Raw genomic sequence first — 19,614 nt, 5'->3', positions numbered from 1 at the left:
TTGCTTATTTTAAGGCATCAGTTGGACGTAGCATATCACTGTTTATATAATGTGTCAGAAAATAGATCTAGATTTGAGCATTTAGATGAAGATTTAGGAAGCTTCTAGTGAATCTCTCTTTTTTCTATTTCTGATTTAAATAATATAATAATTGGCATATTTGTGAGAAATGTGTATTAATAAATATATATTAAAGTTAAATTAGTTGTATATTTGTCATTAGTTTTCACTTTCATTGAGACTCACTTATGTGTTTTAATATTTGTTGGTTTGCTCATTTAAAAAAAATCATGCGTGTTTTGTTACATTGTGGACGCGCACACTCTTTCTCGTGGCCGCGCTGGTATACGTGGACGCGCACGCTGCGCGTTGCCGCCTCACTGCTGTGTGAACTGTGTGAGTACAGACCAGACATGGCTGCTCTCAGTAAAATACTGCATAACTGCTACGAGATCGGTCACACTTGGGATCCGTCGTGTGTGCAGTCTGCTGCGGTTGTAACCAGGAGTGCTCTGGAGGTCTCCTTCAAAATATACGCCCCTCTTTACCTGGTAAGCAGATTAACCGGCATTATTTGGACTCTGTAGAGTCTAGAGCTAGCCAAAGTAAGCTAGCTAACCAAGTCAGGCTACTAGTTCTGAGGAAACGTCTATCTGGCATGTTGTTAGACCTGAGGGCTAAGTTCAAGTGTTGAAACAAAATTGCAACACAGTATCATTTACTTAAATTTATAATTTTAAGACGGTGTAAATACCAATAAACCAGATAGTCAGCTGTATGTAGGCAATGTTTAGTTACAGATTTATATGTTTTGTTTACATTTTAATGCATACAACACCCTGACTGTCACATAACTGTGTGTTGCAGGCAGCTGCAGTTCTAAGAAGAAAGAAGAAGGATTACTATTTAAAAAGGCTTCTCCCTGAGATCTTTTGGTCTACATCCTTCCTCACTGCCAATGGAGGTCTCTACATTGTTTTCTTCTGCATTCTCAGGTGAGTACGTCTTACAAAAATTGTCAAAATAGGTCAAATGGCAGTTAGGAATAAAGTGCAAAGAGTCCATGACTTTCCAGGCCCAGTGGAAAAATCAATACACTGTGTAACAAATATGTATATGACCCCCCCCCCCCTAATAAGTGCAGAACAGTTTAACAGAGCTGATGTGTCTACTTGTTAGGAATAAAGACATTCCAATAACAGGAAATTTATTTCTGACTTTAGGAAACTGTTGGGAGGGTTTTACTCCTGGTCTGCTGGGTTTGGGGCAGCTCTGCCTGCCTCCTATATTGCCATCCTCCTGGAGCGCAAGAGCAGGTGAGGGTCCTGTCTTGTTTTCTCTTGACCACATTTCTCGCCGTGTTTAGGTCTCAGAAGGTGTTAGATCTCAGATATAAAGTGTGTTCATGCATAAATTGGTTCGCTAAGAACATGTATATCTTTCTTTCTTTCTCAGGAGAGGCCTGTTGACAATATACATGGCAAATCTTGTAAGATACATGTTTTTATTATATGTGTAGCAATACACCTCTTTGTGCACACATTGTGTATCTAATGGGTTAATCTTGTTTTCAGGCCACTGAGACATTGTTCCGCATGGCAGTGACACGAGGCATTGTCAAACCCATCAGGCATGGCGAGGTAAGTTGGGAGTTTGGGGAGAGATAGTCTGCTTGTTATCAAGTAGCCATGCTTTGACTGTTTAACCAGCTGTAGTATAATGTCAGAGTCTCCACTTTACATGACTGCGTTTCACCTGTTTTCCTAATTTCCTCTTTCTGCTTCCATTAGGTGCTCTTGTTCTGCATAACAGCGTCACTCTTTATGTTCTTCTTCAGGTCAGAGCTGTAAAGCCAAATGATATTTTTTTTTATAAATGGTTTTTTATTATATATAAAAGTATTATTATACATTTTCTTGTATTCTGCAGGAGTAAAGATGGTCTCAGTGGCTTTGCATTCTCTGCACTAAAGTAAGTTTTCACTTTTCCTATCAATCTTCCTTTATTTATACTGCTTGATGGTGTTTAAGCTTATAGAGATGCATTTCCTGTCACAGGTTCATTATTGGGAAAGAAGAGATTCCAAGTCACCCTATAACGGCAGACCCTAGGCCTCAGGAGAGAACAGCTGCTATAGAGACAGAGGATTCACAGGTGTTGGCAGAAAGGCCGAGCTCTGGAAGGAAAAACCTGGTTGCCTATACCAGGAAACTACTAGAGTCAATGTAAGAGAAAATGCTCTTTAACACAGATGTGTTTGCATACAGTGGCAGCTGGTACTGACTTTAGTATTTATTGTCCAGATGCAACAAAGGACCAAGGCATAGATGCTGTAAGCATTACCACGACAACTGCATTTCCTACTGTGTTAAGGTACGTTTCTTCCTACTCAGTGCATTATTTTTCTGATTTTTCTTTTATTTGATGATCTACAATAAGCAACGTAATGATACTAGATTAGAATTTGTTGTCATTTTCCACTCCAGGGTTTTGTCAGGATGTTTAGCATTGGCTACCTGATTCAGTGTTGTCTCAAAGTGCCCTCAGCATTCAGGCAGATATTCTCCAAACCTTCACGGCTCCCTTCCCTCTTCTACAACAAAGAGAACTTCCAGCTTGGGGCCTTCCTTGGCTCTTTCGTCAGTATATATAAGGTATGTTGTTTTTCAGTTAACAATATACTGCGTTTTACCCCAAATATTAACCAAGGATTTTAAAACCCAGACCTTTATTTTATTTTTTTTTATTTCCATAGTTTGATGCACAATATTCACATAGTACATACATTAAAGTAAATGAATGAGACCACCATGTGTTAATGTCAGATCAGTAATCAGGACAAAACAGACAGGACAGAACAACAAAGTTAGCTTGAGCTCCAGTTTCTATTTGAGGAAATACATCTTGTTCTATCCTGGTATGCCGTGAAGTTTATTTGGTCTTTCTCTCACTCAGGGAACAAGCTGCTTGTTGCGCTGGGTGCGCAACATTGATGATGAACTCCATGCACTGATAGCCGGTAAGGCAGGGTTATGTAAACTCTGAAATAACATCCCTGCAGAACAGTCCTTTTTAGGTATTTTGTAACATCCTAGCAGTTTTACTTGTGATGGACAACTGTGTTTTTTTCTCTCTCTCTTGACCTTTAAGGTTTCCTGGCTGGTATGTCAATGTTCTTCAACAAAAGCACAACAATATCCATGTATCTCTTCTCAAAACTGGTGGAGGTAAAAGAAGTGTTCTATATTTGAGACATCATGTATTTATCTAACAAAACATACAAATAAAAATATACATCACGATGCATTAATTGCTCATATTAAATTATCAGGGTACCAGTGTTTATCATATCGCCCATATGTCAGACGTGCAATTGCAAAATCCGTAGTATTAGGTGGTTGCGTTTAATTTAAGCAACAGCCTTGTAGAAATATGACAGAAACTATGAACAGATTGGCTTGCATGTTTCTCTACATATCTGTTTTCTGTCACTGACCTTTACTGTCCAGTTTATCATTAACCACACATGTAACCTCTGTTTAGACCATGTACTTCAAGGGCATTGAGGCTGGCCGCTTCCCCTACTTTCCTCATGCAGACACGATCATATATGCTATCTCCACCGCTATCTGTTTCCAAGCTGTAAGTAACAAGAGAGTAATATAAATGTGCTTCAGTCATTGTTTTTCAAATGATGATGTAATGTACATCTTATGAATGTTACACAGGCAGTGATGGAAGTGCAGAACCTCCGGCCTTCATACTGGAAGTTCCTGCTGCGTTTAACGCAGGGCAGGTATGAACGATTGCTATGAATCTGGGTTTAATTTAAAGGGGACATTGTGGGGGTCTGGCATTAGTTATTATTTAGGCTTTCTGTCTCCTAGGTTTGCTCTGATGAACCGACAGTTGCTAGATGTGTTTGGGACTCAGGCTTCCAGGGACTTTAAAGGCTTTGTGCCCAAACTGGACCCTCGCTACATCACAGTGCCCAGCCAATCAGTGCCTCTACCGGGTGGTGACATCCAGCTTGGATGACTTGGGACCAAGTTCTTGGAGGGGCTTCAGAGTTACCTCAACAGACAGTGGACAACAGACAGCCTGGCTATGCCGTCTGAGTAACTTAAGGAATTTTTAAGGTGTTATTAGCGCTACAGAAGGTGGTGTTATGTGGTGAGATGGGATGCAAAACCCCAAGATCTGTCCTAAACAGGTTTTAACTGGGAAGTTGCAGAAACACACATACTGACAAGGACTGAATACTTACAGGCAATTAGGTTAAATCAAGAAACACATGATTTCAGTGTTGATAAAGTTGATATGTATGAATATATATGTCCAATTGAAGGTATGAAAGTCAAATATTGAAGACAAATACTAACGAGCGAGCCATCTGATTGACAACATGATCTTGTTTAAATTTGGCAGGATGTAAAAAATGTAGCAGTTGGGTCAGTGCACTGAATAACAAGAAATAAACTGGCTTGGGTTTAACAACCACATTCCTTTTACCTTTTAATTGTAACGTCTGGACACTTTTATGCATTCACATCAGAGGGTGATGCTTACTAACATTTCTGGGATAGACAATGATTTTGATAGGGTGCATCTGATGATATGTATGATAGTGTGGCCTTATCAAATATTCTATCCATAGTAGCAGTATGGGGCCTAATTAGTGTGTTCTGTGATGTATAACTCAGAGGTGGAAAGTCACTATTTTAGCCAACTATTTAAAAAAAAAACATAGCACACCTAGCAACATGTGTTCTACTGGAGTGAACCAACTCTTAACTGGTACTGCTAGAACAAAGCATCAAGGAGCATGGCCACTTTGGAAGTTATCTGTAACTTTAAAAACACTGGCACTTGTTTAATCTATATTGAGATTAATGTCTCAACTTCTCATTGGGTGAAACCCTGTTGAGGTGAATGTGGAGCACATCTAAATAATCTGTTTCTACATTTTGTCAGTAATCACAGTTCTCCTTTGTGTATAAGAGGATGGATCCATTACTAATGTATTATTGTAAAAAAAAAAATTATTCAAGTCTGAAGAGATTAGTATATATGTCAATGAAAGCTGATTGTAAAAAGTGTGTATCAGGGAGAGGGTGGTTCTAATGCTTATATCTGTGCAGGGTGTAAAACATTTGGTTCCACAGATGCACAGCTACAAATGCCAAACTACAATTCAAATTAACAATGGTGTTTGCTGTTGACATTCCAAGGTCCAGCCAGCTGGATCCACTTCCAACAGAAACAATGTTTTCTGAAGAATTCAGTGCTTCACCCATATGCTTGAAGCCACTGTCAATAAAATGCACACAGCTCAATCTGCTTTTGGTTTCGGTTTTTGTTGGTGAGAAAAAAAGAACTTCTGCCATAAAGGTTTGGTTTTAAATCTTTCACATGCATTGATAAATGGTAATCAATTAATGAAATACAGAGGACGGTGGCTACATCTTTGCTTCATGTAAAGTTCATTGCACAAAGATAGTTACAATACACTGTTAGTTTTGTCAAGTGGACCAATAAACTGATCATGTGTAACTGTTTTGTACATGTATCTCTGCACTGTTAGTTTACTTCCAGTTCTTTAGCTTTACACACACCTGACCTCCACATCATAAGCCATGACTGAACAAAATACAGAGTAAATTCATATTTAAAAAAAGAATCATTGCCAGAGGTATCAGGCAGAATTGTGATGTAACAGTTTAAAATGTGTTGATTAATATAGAAGGTTCTATATTAAAATATTTTTTAAATGCAAATTTACAAGTAGTGTGTGTTTATGTGCTGAGTTTCTGGGTTGGCAGGGAGTGTTTCCTATGTTTCTGTGATGAGTGTACCAATAGTTACAACTTTTAAGCAGCATTTCATTACATTTACAAGGTTGCCACTGATTTGCATGGATATTGGTGAGCAGCAGCTGTCCTTGGGCAAGACACTTTACCTGCATAGCCTCCAGTGTACTCACTGGTGTATGGCGCTCTTTGCTGGGCTGCCTTGAGCAATTTCCCCGTTGTGGGACTAATAAAAGGTTTCAATTATTATTATTATTATTAATTATTAATTATTATTATATTTAATATTCTGCAAGTGTGCACATAAATACCCTGCAAAAGGAGGACTTGTATTTAAGCACAAGTCAAACGGGAACCTTTTTGAATAAGTGAAAAATATGTATTATTAAAATGCCCTGTTTATAACTGTATTTGTGTTTTAGGCAGAAAGCTGTATGCCTTTAAATCCATTCAATCATCTTTATGCTCAAGCTGCACTGACTGGAATGTCTCACTAGAGGGCAGGAATAAGTCAACTTTTAGCTGCTTTTAGTGACAAAAGAAGAGCTCCAAAGCGGAAGTAAATACATGACATATTCAATGAAGCACTGCCGAATAAGGACAATCGCTTGTGGTCATATCTGCTTTATCGGGATAATTATAGATGACTCAGTTTTACTAGGACTTTTAAAATATTTAAATAAACATTTTTGACCATTGCACTGTTTGACTAGTTTTTTTTGAAAGATGTAGACAAGAAGTTTGCACTTCCGGAACAGAAACGCGACCCCTGTCTTTGATCTGTTTGATTACGTACGGTCAGCGCTAGCGACCATAACAACATCATAGGAAATATATACTTTAAATGTTAATACGTTATCATGGGAGGTAAAAACAAACAGCGAACCAAGGGAAATGTTCGGGTAAGTACTTAAATATTACTGTAACACACAGAGTTGAAGTAGCTAAGGCTGTTAGCAAGAAACCCGAACACAAGCTAACCTAAACTTCAGGTTATCAGCTAACGCAACGCGTGGCTGTTTGATAGCCACTGTGTTCCCGTCTGGCAAAGGCTGTTATTTGAACTGTATTGTTACTGTATGTAACAACATTTTTCTGTCTTAAAACCAGCCGTCCAGTAGCGGTCGAGCTGCCGAGGTACTGACACGGGAAGGTGGCGTCATCCCGGGGTTCGTAGGCTTCGGCTCCACGCTCTCCTCGGAGCTGAGTTATGTGCCAGCAGTCCACGGTGCAGAGGACATAGACAACCTGGTAGATGCAGATTTCCGCCTGGTGCTCAGAAAACTCTCAAAAAGAGATGTTATTACCAGGCTCAAAGTGAGTTAAAGTTAAATGGCTCTTGCTGCCAGACACACAACGAAATAAACATACAGAGAAGTGCAAGTTAATGGTTGTTGGTCTGTGTGTGTTTAATGATGTGTTTTATTAGGCTGTGCAGGACTTTGGGAGCATGTGTCAGGAAAGAGATGCTGAGGAAGTCAAAGGGGTCTTACCGTACTGGCCAAGAATTTACTGCAAGATATCAGTGGTAAGCTGGTTACTGATCAGATGTTTATAAAATTACTCATTTTGTTTTTGTTGTTGGTCCAGCATTAGTGTTTTAAGTGTTTATTTACACTCATGTTAACGTCATATATATATATATATATATATATATATATATATATATATATATATATATTGATCACACCTCTCATCAAATGAAAGTATAGCATCCTGCTCTTACAGGGCTGTTTAAAACTACACTAGGAGACATAGGACTGAACAATGTGTCAGTGCCCATCTTTGAATCTGTCTACATTGGGACAATATTGTCTTCATCACTGTGTCTGTTAGGATCATGACCGGCGCATCAGGGAGGCTACCCAGCAGGCCTTTGAGCAGCTGGTTCTAAAAGTACGTCGCAGCTTGGCCCCTTTTTTGAAGAGCTTGATGGGCCACTGGATTCTGTCCCAGTGTGACACCTACACACCTGCAGCCTCTGCTGCGAGCCAGGCCTTCCAGGCTGCTTTCTCCCCCACCAAACAGCCAGAGGCTCTCGGCTTCTGTAAAGATGAGATCCTCACTGTGAGTAGAGTGGTGGTGAATGGAGTGGGTATTATTTAACTGTAATTGTTTAAAATGTAAAAAAAATGTAATATAGAATTGTTTTTAAAAAATTAGGTACTTCAGGATACTTTATTAAAGGAAACCGCAGACACACTGAGCGATCCACAGTAAGTTCAGATGTTCAGCTGCCCATCTGTCTTTTGTGTTAACTTGAAATGATGTAATTGTAAAGTCTGTCAAAGTTTCTGTTAAAGAACTGGTTGTTTCTGTTCTCCAGAAGTGTGACAGAGGAAGAGAGAGAAGCCAAATATGTGCGCATGCTGACCAGTTCTCTGTTGGGAGTGAAGAAACTGCTCTCCCTGCTGCTCCAGGATGACCGGGTGGCCTTGGAGGAAAAACTAACACAACTGGTCAACTCTGGGAAGTTCTGGAAGTACAGCAAACACAAGACACCACAGGTATTAGCATAATAAGATAACAGTATCTGTAAGGTGACATCAGGAAGGAGCTTGTAAAGTATTAGCTGCTAAAGAAACAAGTGGAACAGAAGTTGAACGTCCAGAGTTGTGAACAGCTAACATGAGAAGTGTATTTACATCTCTTTGTGTTTGTTCCACAGGTGAGGGGGGCGTTTTTTGAGATGTTGTGTGCTCTGTGTGAGTTCACTCCAGGACTAGTCCAATCTGAAGCAGCACGCCTCTGTCCTGCAGTTCTCCTCAGTATTGATGACACGGATCCTGTAGTGCTGCCTCCTGTGTGGGAAGCTGTTCTTCATGTGGTCGCTACAATCTCTGTAAGTCTTACAGCTCTCGAGTAATAATACTGAAGCCATTAATTTTTTGTTTATGTTATTGTCAGTTATAGTGTTAATGGTCCAAGGATGATTGAAATGTCGACTTTTATGTATTTGACTGTATTGCTTCTAAAGGTTAAGTTGGAGCTTTCGTTACTGTTTTAGGACTGCTGGACACACGTGAATGCCAAGAAAGGCTTTTTACCAAAACTTTGGGCTCTATTAAAAGAAGGTGGCAAAGGCATGGCTAAAGCGCTGCACCCTAATCTAATGCCCCTTCTCAGCAAACTGCCACAACAGGTCACTGATCCCAGCTTGGACTTTCACACCACCTTTTTTACCGCATTTGTACAAGGGTAAGTGTTTAAAGTGAATCTATGTATGCAAAAATCTATGTGTGCAAATTTTAATGTTTTAAACACCATTTGTTGCACTGAGTAATTGTTTTATTTTGATCATATATGCCTTTGCATACATTTTCAGTTTCAGTTTTGCATCAGGCTGTGTAGCCTTACCTTTCTTTTTTTTAACTTTTATTGTTCCAGCCTGTGTAGTGAACGTGCGATGACAAGTCCATCAGAAAGTGCAGTTATAGTGTCCTCTTTTGTTGAGTGTTTGAGGTACTGTGTACTGCACAACATGGAAGAAGGAGAGGACCAGGGGAAAATAAGGACCATGCTTATTTCACAGCAGGTGAGTTCACAAAGTCATGCTCACATTTCCCATTCCAAATGTTTTAAAGCCCATATTATTTTTATGGTCTGTTCTGTTCTTGTTTGTAGCTTTTACCCCTGCTTGAAAAGGCTCTCAGAAACCCCTCCCTTCAGAATGGTCCTCTTTTCCTTTTGGTCACTGAAATGCTGATTTCCTGGGAGAAGAGGGCAGGTTTACACTGTGAGGATGAAGCAAATGACAAAAAGGATGTCTTTCAAAGACTTCTGTCAGACTTTTGGGAGGACCTTTGTCTTCTCTTTGTGCGTTATGTTGACAACGAGGAAGCAGATACTCAGGCCTTGGAAGGGGTGGCCACCATGCTGCAGGTAAGTTTACTTGTGGAGAGTCTATTGCTCTGTTATATACCCCACTGAAATTCCCTATTTGACACAAAGAATACAGCAGATTGACCAAAGTGCTTCACAAACAAGATGCCTTACTAAATCTATTCCCTGCTCTGTTTCTCTAGGTGATGCGTTATCCTGAGAGAGTAAACAAAAAGCACACCCAAAAGAAGAAATCTGTCAGGATGTGTTTCTCAAAGGCAGAAGACAGTGAGAAAACAAAGGCTGAAGAGAATGAAGTTGAGAAGCTTACACAAACCGTGTCAGAGCTTGTGAATGAGGAGGCATTTGGCTCCCTGCAGACCCAGCATTTTGAAGATGTAGTGTGCCAGCTGGCACAGCTGTGCCTGGTGCATGTGAATGAGAAAAACTCAGAGAGACATCTTGTTTTTCTCTCCCTCCTCCTGCGGTCCTTCCATACACGCAGGGTCTTCAGTGTAAGTCACATTCCATTTTTGCAGACAGTTTAAGCCATTTTTCTTTGAGCTTCCTGCACTACAAAAAACCTTGAAAAATACAATACGTATCATTTCTCCATATTCTGTTTTTTTTCCCTAGACTCTAGTCGAAGTGGATGATAAAATAACAGACAGTAACGCCATGGATGAGGCAGTTCTGAAAAATCCTGCAATGCAGTTCCTGCTAGAGCGGGTGGTGGTGTGGCTGGCTGAAAAAGGGCGCAGAGAAACTGAGCACCTGGTGGAGATGGTCTTCAGCTCCCTCCACTCCTGCAGCCGGCAGGAGACCACCCGCATCCTCAACCACATCACTACGGTAACATCAAATCCCATGAAATGTAACCTGATGTCTTAATATCACATTCATTTGTTGGTTCTTTGCTGATGTTCTCAATCTTCACTTTTTAGATGGGTTTAGAATGGGGAATTATCCTGCAAATCATACAGAGGGTATGTGTCATACACTTATATGTATTTTATTAGGTCTGGTTGAAATTTACAGTTTTAGAAATGTCTGTGCTATTCTTTGTCTGTCTTGTCAGGCATGTACAGATCCTGAGACTCTTAAGATATGTAGGGATTGGCTGAAAGGTTCAATTCTGGGTGAACAACTCCTAGGACTGACTGAGAAGGTGTGCAAAGTAGGAAGCAGCTCTCGTGCTTCCATCTCTTCTCCAAGCAGCCACAGTTGGACTCTAATCAGCTTGGTCCTATCCCATCACCACAACAATGGTGAATACAAACAACATGTTTTAATTTCTTAATCAGTTTTCTTATCAGTCACCAAACTATACGATCATTTTTATTTGTTCTATTCACACAGAGTCTTTGATAGGGGAAGTTTACATGGAAAATATTTTAGAGAAACTGCACACCACACTGTCAGAAACCAAGAGTCTGTCAGATGCAGGCAACATGGAGCCACTCATCTCCTTCATCTGCGATGTAGCCTCCACTTTCTTCTCTTCTGTGCAAGACTGTCTTCTACTCATTTCTGCTGAGGAACTATTGCTAACAGTCTTCCAGCTCACTGCCCAGGATCAAACGCACACTCACTTATCTGGTGAGTACTCAATCAATGTGCAGTTATACAATATATAAATGTCATAAATCCAAATGTGCTTTAATATGATATGGCTTTTAAAGACTCCCTTTTAGATAAACTGAAGAAAGTGTGTGTAGCGGGAGTCAAGTCACTGGTGCAACATTCTGAGTTTGAGGTGACAGATGATGGTTTCCTGCACAGTGCAGCTGTTTGGGTGACAAAGCAGCTACTCACAGTCGCTCTGGATATTAAAGGGTGAGCAATGACGTATATCTTGTGTGTCAGTAATCTTTTCCAAAATGCATTTTGAATCACTACATCTAAGTTGTTCCTAAGGTGTTGTTGTTTTTCTGGTCTTTTGGTGTCATTTTAGTTTACAGGTTCTAGTTCTGGCTGTTCAAAGCCTAGTAGAGACAATCACCTCTGCCTGCAGTAAAGCCTCCTCAGTCCTACTCCAGTTCTTTTCCCTCCTGATGCCAAGCCAGACAGAATGGACAGGAATCAGACAGGCTTTACCTCCTCAGGTCAGTGCAAGATGATGAAAACTTTGGACGCTTCCACACAGTGGTTATGGAAGGCTTGGCTTTAATTAAATCCTTCAACAAAATTTGTGACGTTCACATTTTCTACCTTTTTTTGTCTTCTTCAGTGGGTCAAAACCCCTTTATTGTCTGGTCGTCTCAGAGGAGTTTGTGAAAAACCCTCCATAGACATCTGGACGTTTAAGGCGTTGGATAAGCTGCCAGCCCACCTATGTGCCTGTGCCCTCTTGGGGAGGGTTGCCCAGACTGCTGCATTAATACCTTGTGATCAAAATAAGGCTGAGTATCCATCAAACTTGAATTACACGGGTACATACACAGGACCGAGCATTTATTTTCCTCTTATACTTTTTGGGGGTCATGGCGTGTCTAATATGTTTGTATATGCACGTTTTGTATTTTACAGTATCAGAACTGCTGTATGCACTGCAGTGGTGTAAGGAGCTAAATTACAGCCCAACAATAGTGTCTGCCTATCACAACCTCCTAAATGACTGGGGGCTTTCAGAAGGACTCCAAAGCCAGGTTCCAATGAAAATCCTGCTAGACACACTCTACTCAAGGTGAGCTTCAGTCATTGACTCCTGACAGAGGAGAGATGAGCTCTTGTTAAAATAGTCCATAAACTGCATCTGCAGAACAAGCTGACTAATAGTTCATTACGTCACTGCTAAACTTCAGTAGCTTCTCTTTTCTTTCTTGTTATAAATATATAACATCATATAATATCCACTGACTCTTCTGTGTAATGTGCTGTTACCTTTTAGGTCATTGGCAGATGAAGGTCTGTGGTCCCTGACTCTAGAAAACTACATCCACACCAACAACTTGGCGGACACTCATCCTGCAGCTGTGACAAAGCTTTATGGTAGTGCAGAAAGGTCAGTAATTGCATTCAGAGCTGTTATGTGGCTTCTTGTACTACTGTGCTGCATACTGACTGTCTGTGTTTGACCAGTTTGTTCCCAGTATCTCAAAGCAAACTGAACACGCTCCAAGTTCTCTGCCCCTCTATGAAAAGAGAAGACAAAGAAGATCTTGTAGCTCTGGCAACTGCTGGATTGATCAACTGGCAGGACAATGATGGTGAGAATGCACGGAACATATATGCATACACAGAAATGCATATAAGGATATTCATTTCTTAAATGAGTCAATGATTATTTAGGTGTGTGTGTTGCAGATGTTTATGGGTGTCTGGCAGTGCTGCTGTGCTGTCTAAAAGCTAACACACAAGTAGAGGAAGAAGTTATGCAGGCTATCCTGGCTACTGTGATGGAATGGAGGAACAGCAAGGAAGACTGGTTCCTCTTTAGCAGGTGGCTATTATTTTTATCTTTTAACACAGCCAAATATTAATATAAAAAAACTAAATTTGTCATGTCTTTAAATTTCAGCGACCTGTCTAAAGCAACTACAGGACAGCTGAACCTTACTGTGGAATTGATGCGTTTCCTGTCCTGGCTGGTGGCTCATTGTCCAGCAGTTCTTGGAAGCAGTCAGTGGGACTTTGTACTCTGCTCTATGTTAGCCTGGTTGGAGGTGAGATATAACTTATATTGCAGTGTTTTGCAGCTTTAAGTGTCCTTGCTGTGATCCTTACAGTTTTACTTGCTTTAATTTCAGACCACCAGTGAGAATGTGAGCAGTCTCTGGAGCCCATGGGTACAGCTGTTTGCCTGTGAGAACGCTGCATTAATAGTAAAGCTCAACCAATTCTTTGCATCGTCTTCGCCTGATGTGCTGGAGAAGCTGCCACCAGAACTGGCTGGTGAATGGACAGACTTCTTCGTAGAGGGAATTTACAAGCTGCTGTTGCCTTTGCCGGTCAATATCACAGGTGGGTGTGTGGGTTGATATGATAGACATGCCCAACTACCCAAACAATCAAACAGTCCCAAACAATCAAAAGTCAATAAACAGTCAATTTATTTTATTTATCACTTCACCAGGCATCACTCATTCTCTGATTATTTGACTTTTGAGAGTCATGTGTACAAGAAATGTTATCAAGAAATCCAAATTGTTAAAGCATACAGTGTTCCCAGAGGTTACCTGTCTCTCAGAAGTCTCTGCCAAATGCAATTTAGAGCAGACCTCTGTTCCTCTGTCTGCCCAGGTAGATCTACCAGCCCATTTAGCCACAAAACTAAAAGACTAAAACTACTCATAGGTTAAATACTTTTGGAGAAGTGTTTCTGTAACACTTCATACAAAGAAAGTGTTGCTTCTGTTGGAACCCTACACACTTTATGCATGTATATGCATAATGTGACGCTGCAGTATAAAAGCAGTTTTATGCAAGCACTGTAAGCTCACATCCTAAATTTCATAACCTCTGATCTTTTTGTTTTTGTGTTAAATTAGATGCCTTCTCTGAACCTGATGACCCTGTGTTCCCCTTGGCGGTACTACAGTCAGTTGGTGAGGCGACGGTATATGTGCCATTGCAGCAGCTAACCCAGAATTCTCTGCCACCTCGGTTCATAGCGGATCAAAAGACAAACCTGCCAGAAGCCCTTCAGACACTCCTTAACACATTCTGCCCTCTGCTGCTGTTTAAGGCCAGGCCACTGCAGGTTATAATCTACCAACTGTTGGAAAAGTAAGTATTTTGATGTAAAATATTGATTGAAAAAATGTTTTTCTTTTGCTATTTTTTTTCTGTCTCCAAATGTTAAAGGGACAGTTCACTCCAAAGTCAAATCAAAGTGTTCACATTAATTCTGTATCCTGCTTTACTATTTATGCATCAGGACGAAATAGTACAATCATGACCCAGTTAGTTGGTGTTGATGTTTGTGTCATCCTCAGGAAAAATATTTTTCCTGAGAATTTGATTTTTGGGTGAACCATCCTTTTACAGGCCTTTCAGTGACTTTGCACTGGTCCCCTCATATTTTACATTATATAAAATGACAAGACACTTTTCTTGTTGTCCATACAGGGTCATGCCTCAGCTGCCTGAGTGTGATGGAGAAGGAGACAACAACAAGTCTGATGATGATAGAGATGAGCCATGTCTGTAAGTCAATGCCACAATCCACAAATGCCTGTATTGTCATGTAATGTTTTTTGCACTTGTTATGGATAATTATTCTTAAAGTTACATATTTGTGTTCAGTTCTCCTCCAGCGTCCCTGATGGCCATCCTGTCCACCTGTGAGGAGCTGTGTGATAATATCCTGGGAGGACTTCAGGTGGGGGAGTTTGCAGTGGTCCAGCCTCTTAGTGTGGAGTACTCCTGTATCCTGGGATACCTGCTGGCCTGGAAGCTGCTGCTCACCTTTTTCAAATCCTCACCCTCCCACGTGAGTGATAATAAATCTGTTTCAGTTTACTTGTGTTAGAATATAAAGTCCTGGGATGAAAAACTTGTCTGGTTTGTCTCCAGCTACGTGCCCATTACGCCCAGTACCTGAGGAGAAGCTGCACCCTTAACAAGCTTCTTCCCCACCTCTTCAAACTGATGCCTGAGAACCCTGTTTACCCGAGCCAGGGGGGAGAAATGAGAGAGACCAAAACCTTTTTTACAGAGAACTTGCGTCTGACTGTTGACAGTAGGCATTGTTCACAGACACCTACACAGTTTCTATACTGTGAAACCTGAACAAACCTAAATGATCTGTCTTTCTTGTCTTGCAGAGAGTGACAGTGTCAAGTGGGAGCTCCCTCATCTGGCTTGCAGTGTGTACTACAGCACAGTGCAAGACCTGCCTGCCATGGTGCGTCTGTGGTGGAACAGCCAGGAGAAGAGGGTCAGTGCAGCAGTGGAGAAGTTCACTATCAAATACGTCAGTCCTGTCCTCTCGGCGCAGGAGATCTCATCTGTCCAGACCAGCACTCAGATGTTTGACAGCATGACTGTAAGTTGGCAAATGCATCATTCTGTGTCAAACTTTTACTAGTCCTAACCTTATCTAATTAGTTCCTGCTGTATACTTGTAATTTTCTAGAGTCAGGACATTTTAAAATGTCAAATTTAATGAAAGCAGAAAAATCTTGTGCGATAATGGGACATGGTGCAGTGCATTGTCTGTCAAATTCTGTTGTCTTATTTATTTATATTATATGCAGGAAATAATATACTTTAAGGAGCTCTAATTTTCACATTCATGCAGGGTAATGAATTGAAAATACAGTGAAAAAACATTTATATTGTTATCGCCTGTAGCAGAACCATTTTCTCTTAATCTCTTCAGTTTTAAAGCATTTCAGCATTTCAACAGTTTACAGTCCAAATAGTTTTGTCCACCCCCTTTATCTTTGTAAAAAAATACATTATATATATATAATATTATATATTATAATATCTCAGCCGCTTCGCACTCATTGTGTTAATTCAGTAAATTATTTAAGAGAACTTGCTGATACTTTCCTTTTAGCCTGTGGTAATAGGCTGATATGTGTAATAATAAATATTTAAGGTGAACAAATCCTGTGGTGCAGCACCTGCCTCACATTTGCAGCATAATGATGCAGCAACAATACCTTCTGTTAAATTGAAATTAATGAACTCTCATTTAAGGATAATGCATTCAGTGTATCAAGTGGGATCCTGGCATTGAACAGTATAGCAGGTGTCTGTTTGATTTGATTGAAAGCCCCCCAATGACAAGAGTCATTTTATTTATTTATCTCACTGCCTTAGGTCAAGGCCCGCTCAGCAGCACGGGAGGTGATTGCTACTTACTCTGTGGATGATATCTTCATCGAGTTGGTGATTCAGCTTCCGCAGAACTACCCTCTAGGCTCTATTGCTGTAGAGAGTGGGAGGCGTGTGGGTGTTGCCGTACAGCAGTGGAGGAACTGGATGCTGCAGCTGAGCACCTACCTCACACATCAGGTAGAAACTATAACAATGGATATAAACAGAATAAGATGGTGTGGTAGGGCCTGCTCTTGAACCTCTATGGTTTTTCTCAAGCAGTACACGCTATGGAGAATTGTGAAGATGCATTCTTTTTAGGGATCAGCGAAGAAAAAGAGAAAAATGTAATTGTGTGTTTGTCTGGACAGAATGGTAGTATAATGGAGGGCCTGGCTCTCTGGAAGAACAATGTGGATAAGCGCTTCGAGGGAATAGAGGACTGTATGATCTGCTTCTCTGTTATCCACGGCTCCAACTACTCTCTCCCCAAGAAGGCCTGCCGCACCTGCAAAAAGAAATTCCACTCAGCATGTTTGGTGAGATATATGTACATTACATTGATATTTAAAATTTACTCGGTCATCACAAGTTGTCTGTATATGAATAACACATTACCTTTGCTTTCCACAGTACAAATGGTTCACTTCCAGCAACAAGTCCACCTGTCCACTCTGCAGGGAAACGTTCTTCTAACGGCCCAGGAGGGCGGTACGACAAACAACTGGATACATTTTTTTTTTTAATTTTTTTTTCCTGAGATCTCAGTGATTTAATTTAACCGTCAAGGACAGTTTTTTTTTTAAGAGCAAGAAGAAGCAGGACAGACGGAAAGGCCAGACATTTGAACTTTTTTTTTTTATTCTTGTTATTCTACTTACATTGTTATATTCTACTTTTAAATAAATCAATTTATTGTTTCTTGATTCTTTATTATTATTTATTGTGTTTTAAATATATGTATATATCTTCAATAATAATTTTTATCCATTTCATAACTACAATGTTGTACGTGTGTCTGTGTATGTGGGCTGGAGGTCTTATTGTTCTCAGAGAATCTGTTACCACCAATCTCCTCAAAGACCTAGTAAATTTAAAAGCCTGTAACAGATCCAGAGTGTCCTAGGACGGGAGGTGATTGATACCTACTCTGTGGATGATATCTTCATCGAGTTGGTGATTCAGCTTCCGCAGAACTACCCTCTAGGCTCTATTGCTGTAGAGAGTGGGAGGCGTGTGGGTGTTGCCGTACAGCAGTGGAGGAACTGGATGCTGCAGCTGAGCACCTACCTCACACATCAGGTAGAAACTATAACAATGGATATAAACAGAATAAGATGGTGTGGTAGGGCCTGCTCTTGAACCTCTATGGTTTTTCTCAAGCAGTACACGCTATGGAGAATTGTGAAGATGCATTCTTTTTAGGGATCAGCGAAGAAAAAGAGAAAAATGTAATTGTGTGTTTGGACAGAATGGTAGTATAATGGAGGGCCTGGCTCTCTGGAAGAACAATGTGGATAAGCGCTTCGAGGGAATAGAGGACTGTATGATCTGCTTCTCTGTTATCCATGGCTCCAACTACTCTCTCCCCAAGAAGGCCTGCCGCACCTGCAAAAAGAAATTCCACTCAGCATGTTTGGTGAGATATATAAGATAAGATAAGATAAGATAAAACTTTATTAATCCCGAAGGAAATTCTTGTGCCAGAGGTATCAAGTTGCATTACATGCAGTTAAGTACAGAGTATAAGAGTATAAGTGTCACTATAATCCAAAAATAAGAGTACAGTGATGACATGATGTACATTACATTGATATTTAAAATATACTCGGTCACCACAAGTTGTCTGTATATGAATAACACTACCTTTGCTTTCCACAAATGGTTCACTTCCAGCAACAAGTCCACCTGTCCACTCTGCAGGGAAACGTTCTTCTAACAGTTTGCAGACCTCGGCTGAAAGGGTGTCAGATCTTCAATCAACCTGGATCGGATCAGGCATAATTACAAAACTCATCTGTATTTAGGCCAAAGTAATGTTTGATTCAGAAAATTGTGTAAAGGTCTGAGCTCAAACAGCCAAAATTAGTGATAATTAAAATTTAACATTGGATTCAGTATTCAGGATTGAAAGGCCACAGTTTGTAAATATCAGGTTTTGTGTACTAAAAGAAGCATCTTGGACCACTGATCATCTGACAATGGGACTCCTAGGTCAGTTTCCCAAGAAACTTTGAGAGTTGTAGTGGGAGAGATAACCAAAGAATTGACTCTACTATATATGACTGATGTAATTTTCTTCTGATTCGGAGCAGGTGTAAGAAATTGGTCAATCCCCGCCTCAGGAGGGCGATTGGGGAAGTGGGGAAATTGTTTTTGTATAAAATGTCTGACCTGAAAGAAACGAAACAAATGGTTGTTAGGGAGGCCATATTTGACAGAAAGCGAGGAAAAACAAAGACACCGTCCTCGTATAGGTCACCCAGAGTCGAAAGACCCCCGGCTGACCACCTACGAAAGGCAGCATCCGAGCAGGAGGTTGGAAATTGGTGGTTGAATAAGATTGGCGCAAGGGTTGATGCCCTATACAGGCCAAAATGTTTCCTAAATTGCAGCCAAATCCGAATTGTGTCAGAAACCACAGCATTATGGCAATCTTTTGGGACTGCTGTGGGGAGCTGAGAGCAGATAATAGAGTCAAGGGAGGTCTTGGAAGAGGAGATCTCGGACCTAACCCAAAGGGTGCAGTCTTGTAAAGAGTCACACTTCACCCAGTAAAGAAGTTTTGTGATATTACATGCCCAATAGTAGTGATGGAAGGTTGGAGGGCGAGACCGCTCTTCGCTTTCGGGAGTTGCAAAATCGACCTCTTAAGGTGAGCTGGCTTATTATTCCAAATAAATGTATTGAGTTTTTTTATCCAAATCAATGAAAAAAGATTTATTAATGAATATTGGGATATGTTGAAACAGATACAAGAATTTAGGAAGTATTACCATTTTCACTAAGTTAATGCGGCCCACCACTGATAAAGGAAGAGAGGCCCATCGACTCATATCAGAAACACATTTTTCCTGTAGAAGTTGGACATTTTTAACAAACATTGTTCTAAAAGATTTTGTGACAGACACCCTGAGATATCGAAACCCATCTACAGCTAATTTAAAGGGGGAGAAATTTTGAGGGAGTGCTTCAGCTAAGTGGTTAATAA

At 40.5% G+C, this 19,614-nt stretch overlaps 2 protein-coding genes across 3 annotated transcripts; both read left to right on the top strand.

The window, feature by feature from the left end:
• Nucleotides 1–367: 367 nt before the first annotated feature.
• tmem135 (transmembrane protein 135) lies at nucleotides 368–4,863 on the top strand. Its single transcript, XM_028422349.1, has 15 exons — nucleotides 368–551; nucleotides 868–995; nucleotides 1,224–1,316; nucleotides 1,456–1,489; nucleotides 1,575–1,640; nucleotides 1,791–1,837; nucleotides 1,930–1,971; nucleotides 2,058–2,225; nucleotides 2,304–2,373; nucleotides 2,487–2,654; nucleotides 2,956–3,019; nucleotides 3,151–3,227; nucleotides 3,544–3,642; nucleotides 3,729–3,796; nucleotides 3,888–4,863. The coding sequence occupies exons 1-15, from the start codon at nucleotides 414–416 to the stop codon at nucleotides 4,036–4,038; spliced, it is 1,413 nt and encodes a 470-aa protein (XP_028278150.1). The 5' UTR covers nucleotides 368–413; the 3' UTR covers nucleotides 4,039–4,863.
• Nucleotides 4,864–6,375: 1,512 nt separating this feature from the next.
• On the top strand, nucleotides 6,376–17,329 carry ltn1 (listerin E3 ubiquitin protein ligase 1). 2 transcript variants are annotated; one of them, XM_028422100.1, is made up of 32 exons: nucleotides 6,376–6,712; nucleotides 6,921–7,127; nucleotides 7,240–7,338; nucleotides 7,647–7,877; nucleotides 7,974–8,026; nucleotides 8,137–8,317; nucleotides 8,479–8,652; nucleotides 8,818–9,008; nucleotides 9,198–9,345; nucleotides 9,435–9,692; nucleotides 9,836–10,147; nucleotides 10,269–10,484; nucleotides 10,577–10,618; nucleotides 10,711–10,900; nucleotides 10,992–11,231; nucleotides 11,315–11,468; nucleotides 11,587–11,737; nucleotides 11,863–12,064; nucleotides 12,162–12,318; nucleotides 12,523–12,636; nucleotides 12,714–12,841; nucleotides 12,939–13,074; nucleotides 13,153–13,297; nucleotides 13,382–13,595; nucleotides 14,123–14,360; nucleotides 14,703–14,780; nucleotides 14,880–15,066; nucleotides 15,150–15,315; nucleotides 15,401–15,621; nucleotides 16,407–16,601; nucleotides 16,775–16,942; nucleotides 17,037–17,329. In XM_028422100.1, exons 1-32 carry the CDS (start codon nucleotides 6,671–6,673, stop codon nucleotides 17,097–17,099), a joined length of 5,301 nt encoding a protein of 1,766 aa, XP_028277901.1. In that variant the 5' UTR covers nucleotides 6,376–6,670; the 3' UTR covers nucleotides 17,100–17,329. The 2 variants fall into 2 exon arrangements, with proteins under 2 accessions (XP_028277901.1, XP_028277900.1); XM_028422099.1 differs by having other exon boundaries at nucleotides 12,924–13,074.
• The last annotated feature ends 2,285 nt before the right edge of the window (nucleotides 17,330–19,614 follow it).

Source organism: Parambassis ranga, chromosome 14, assembly GCF_900634625.1.
Source record: "Parambassis ranga chromosome 14, fParRan2.1, whole genome shotgun sequence".
Lineage (NCBI taxonomy): Eukaryota > Metazoa > Chordata > Actinopteri > Ambassidae > Parambassis > Parambassis ranga.
Note: the sequence above shows the minus strand (reverse complement) of the source record. Positions and strands in the feature narration are given on the sequence as shown.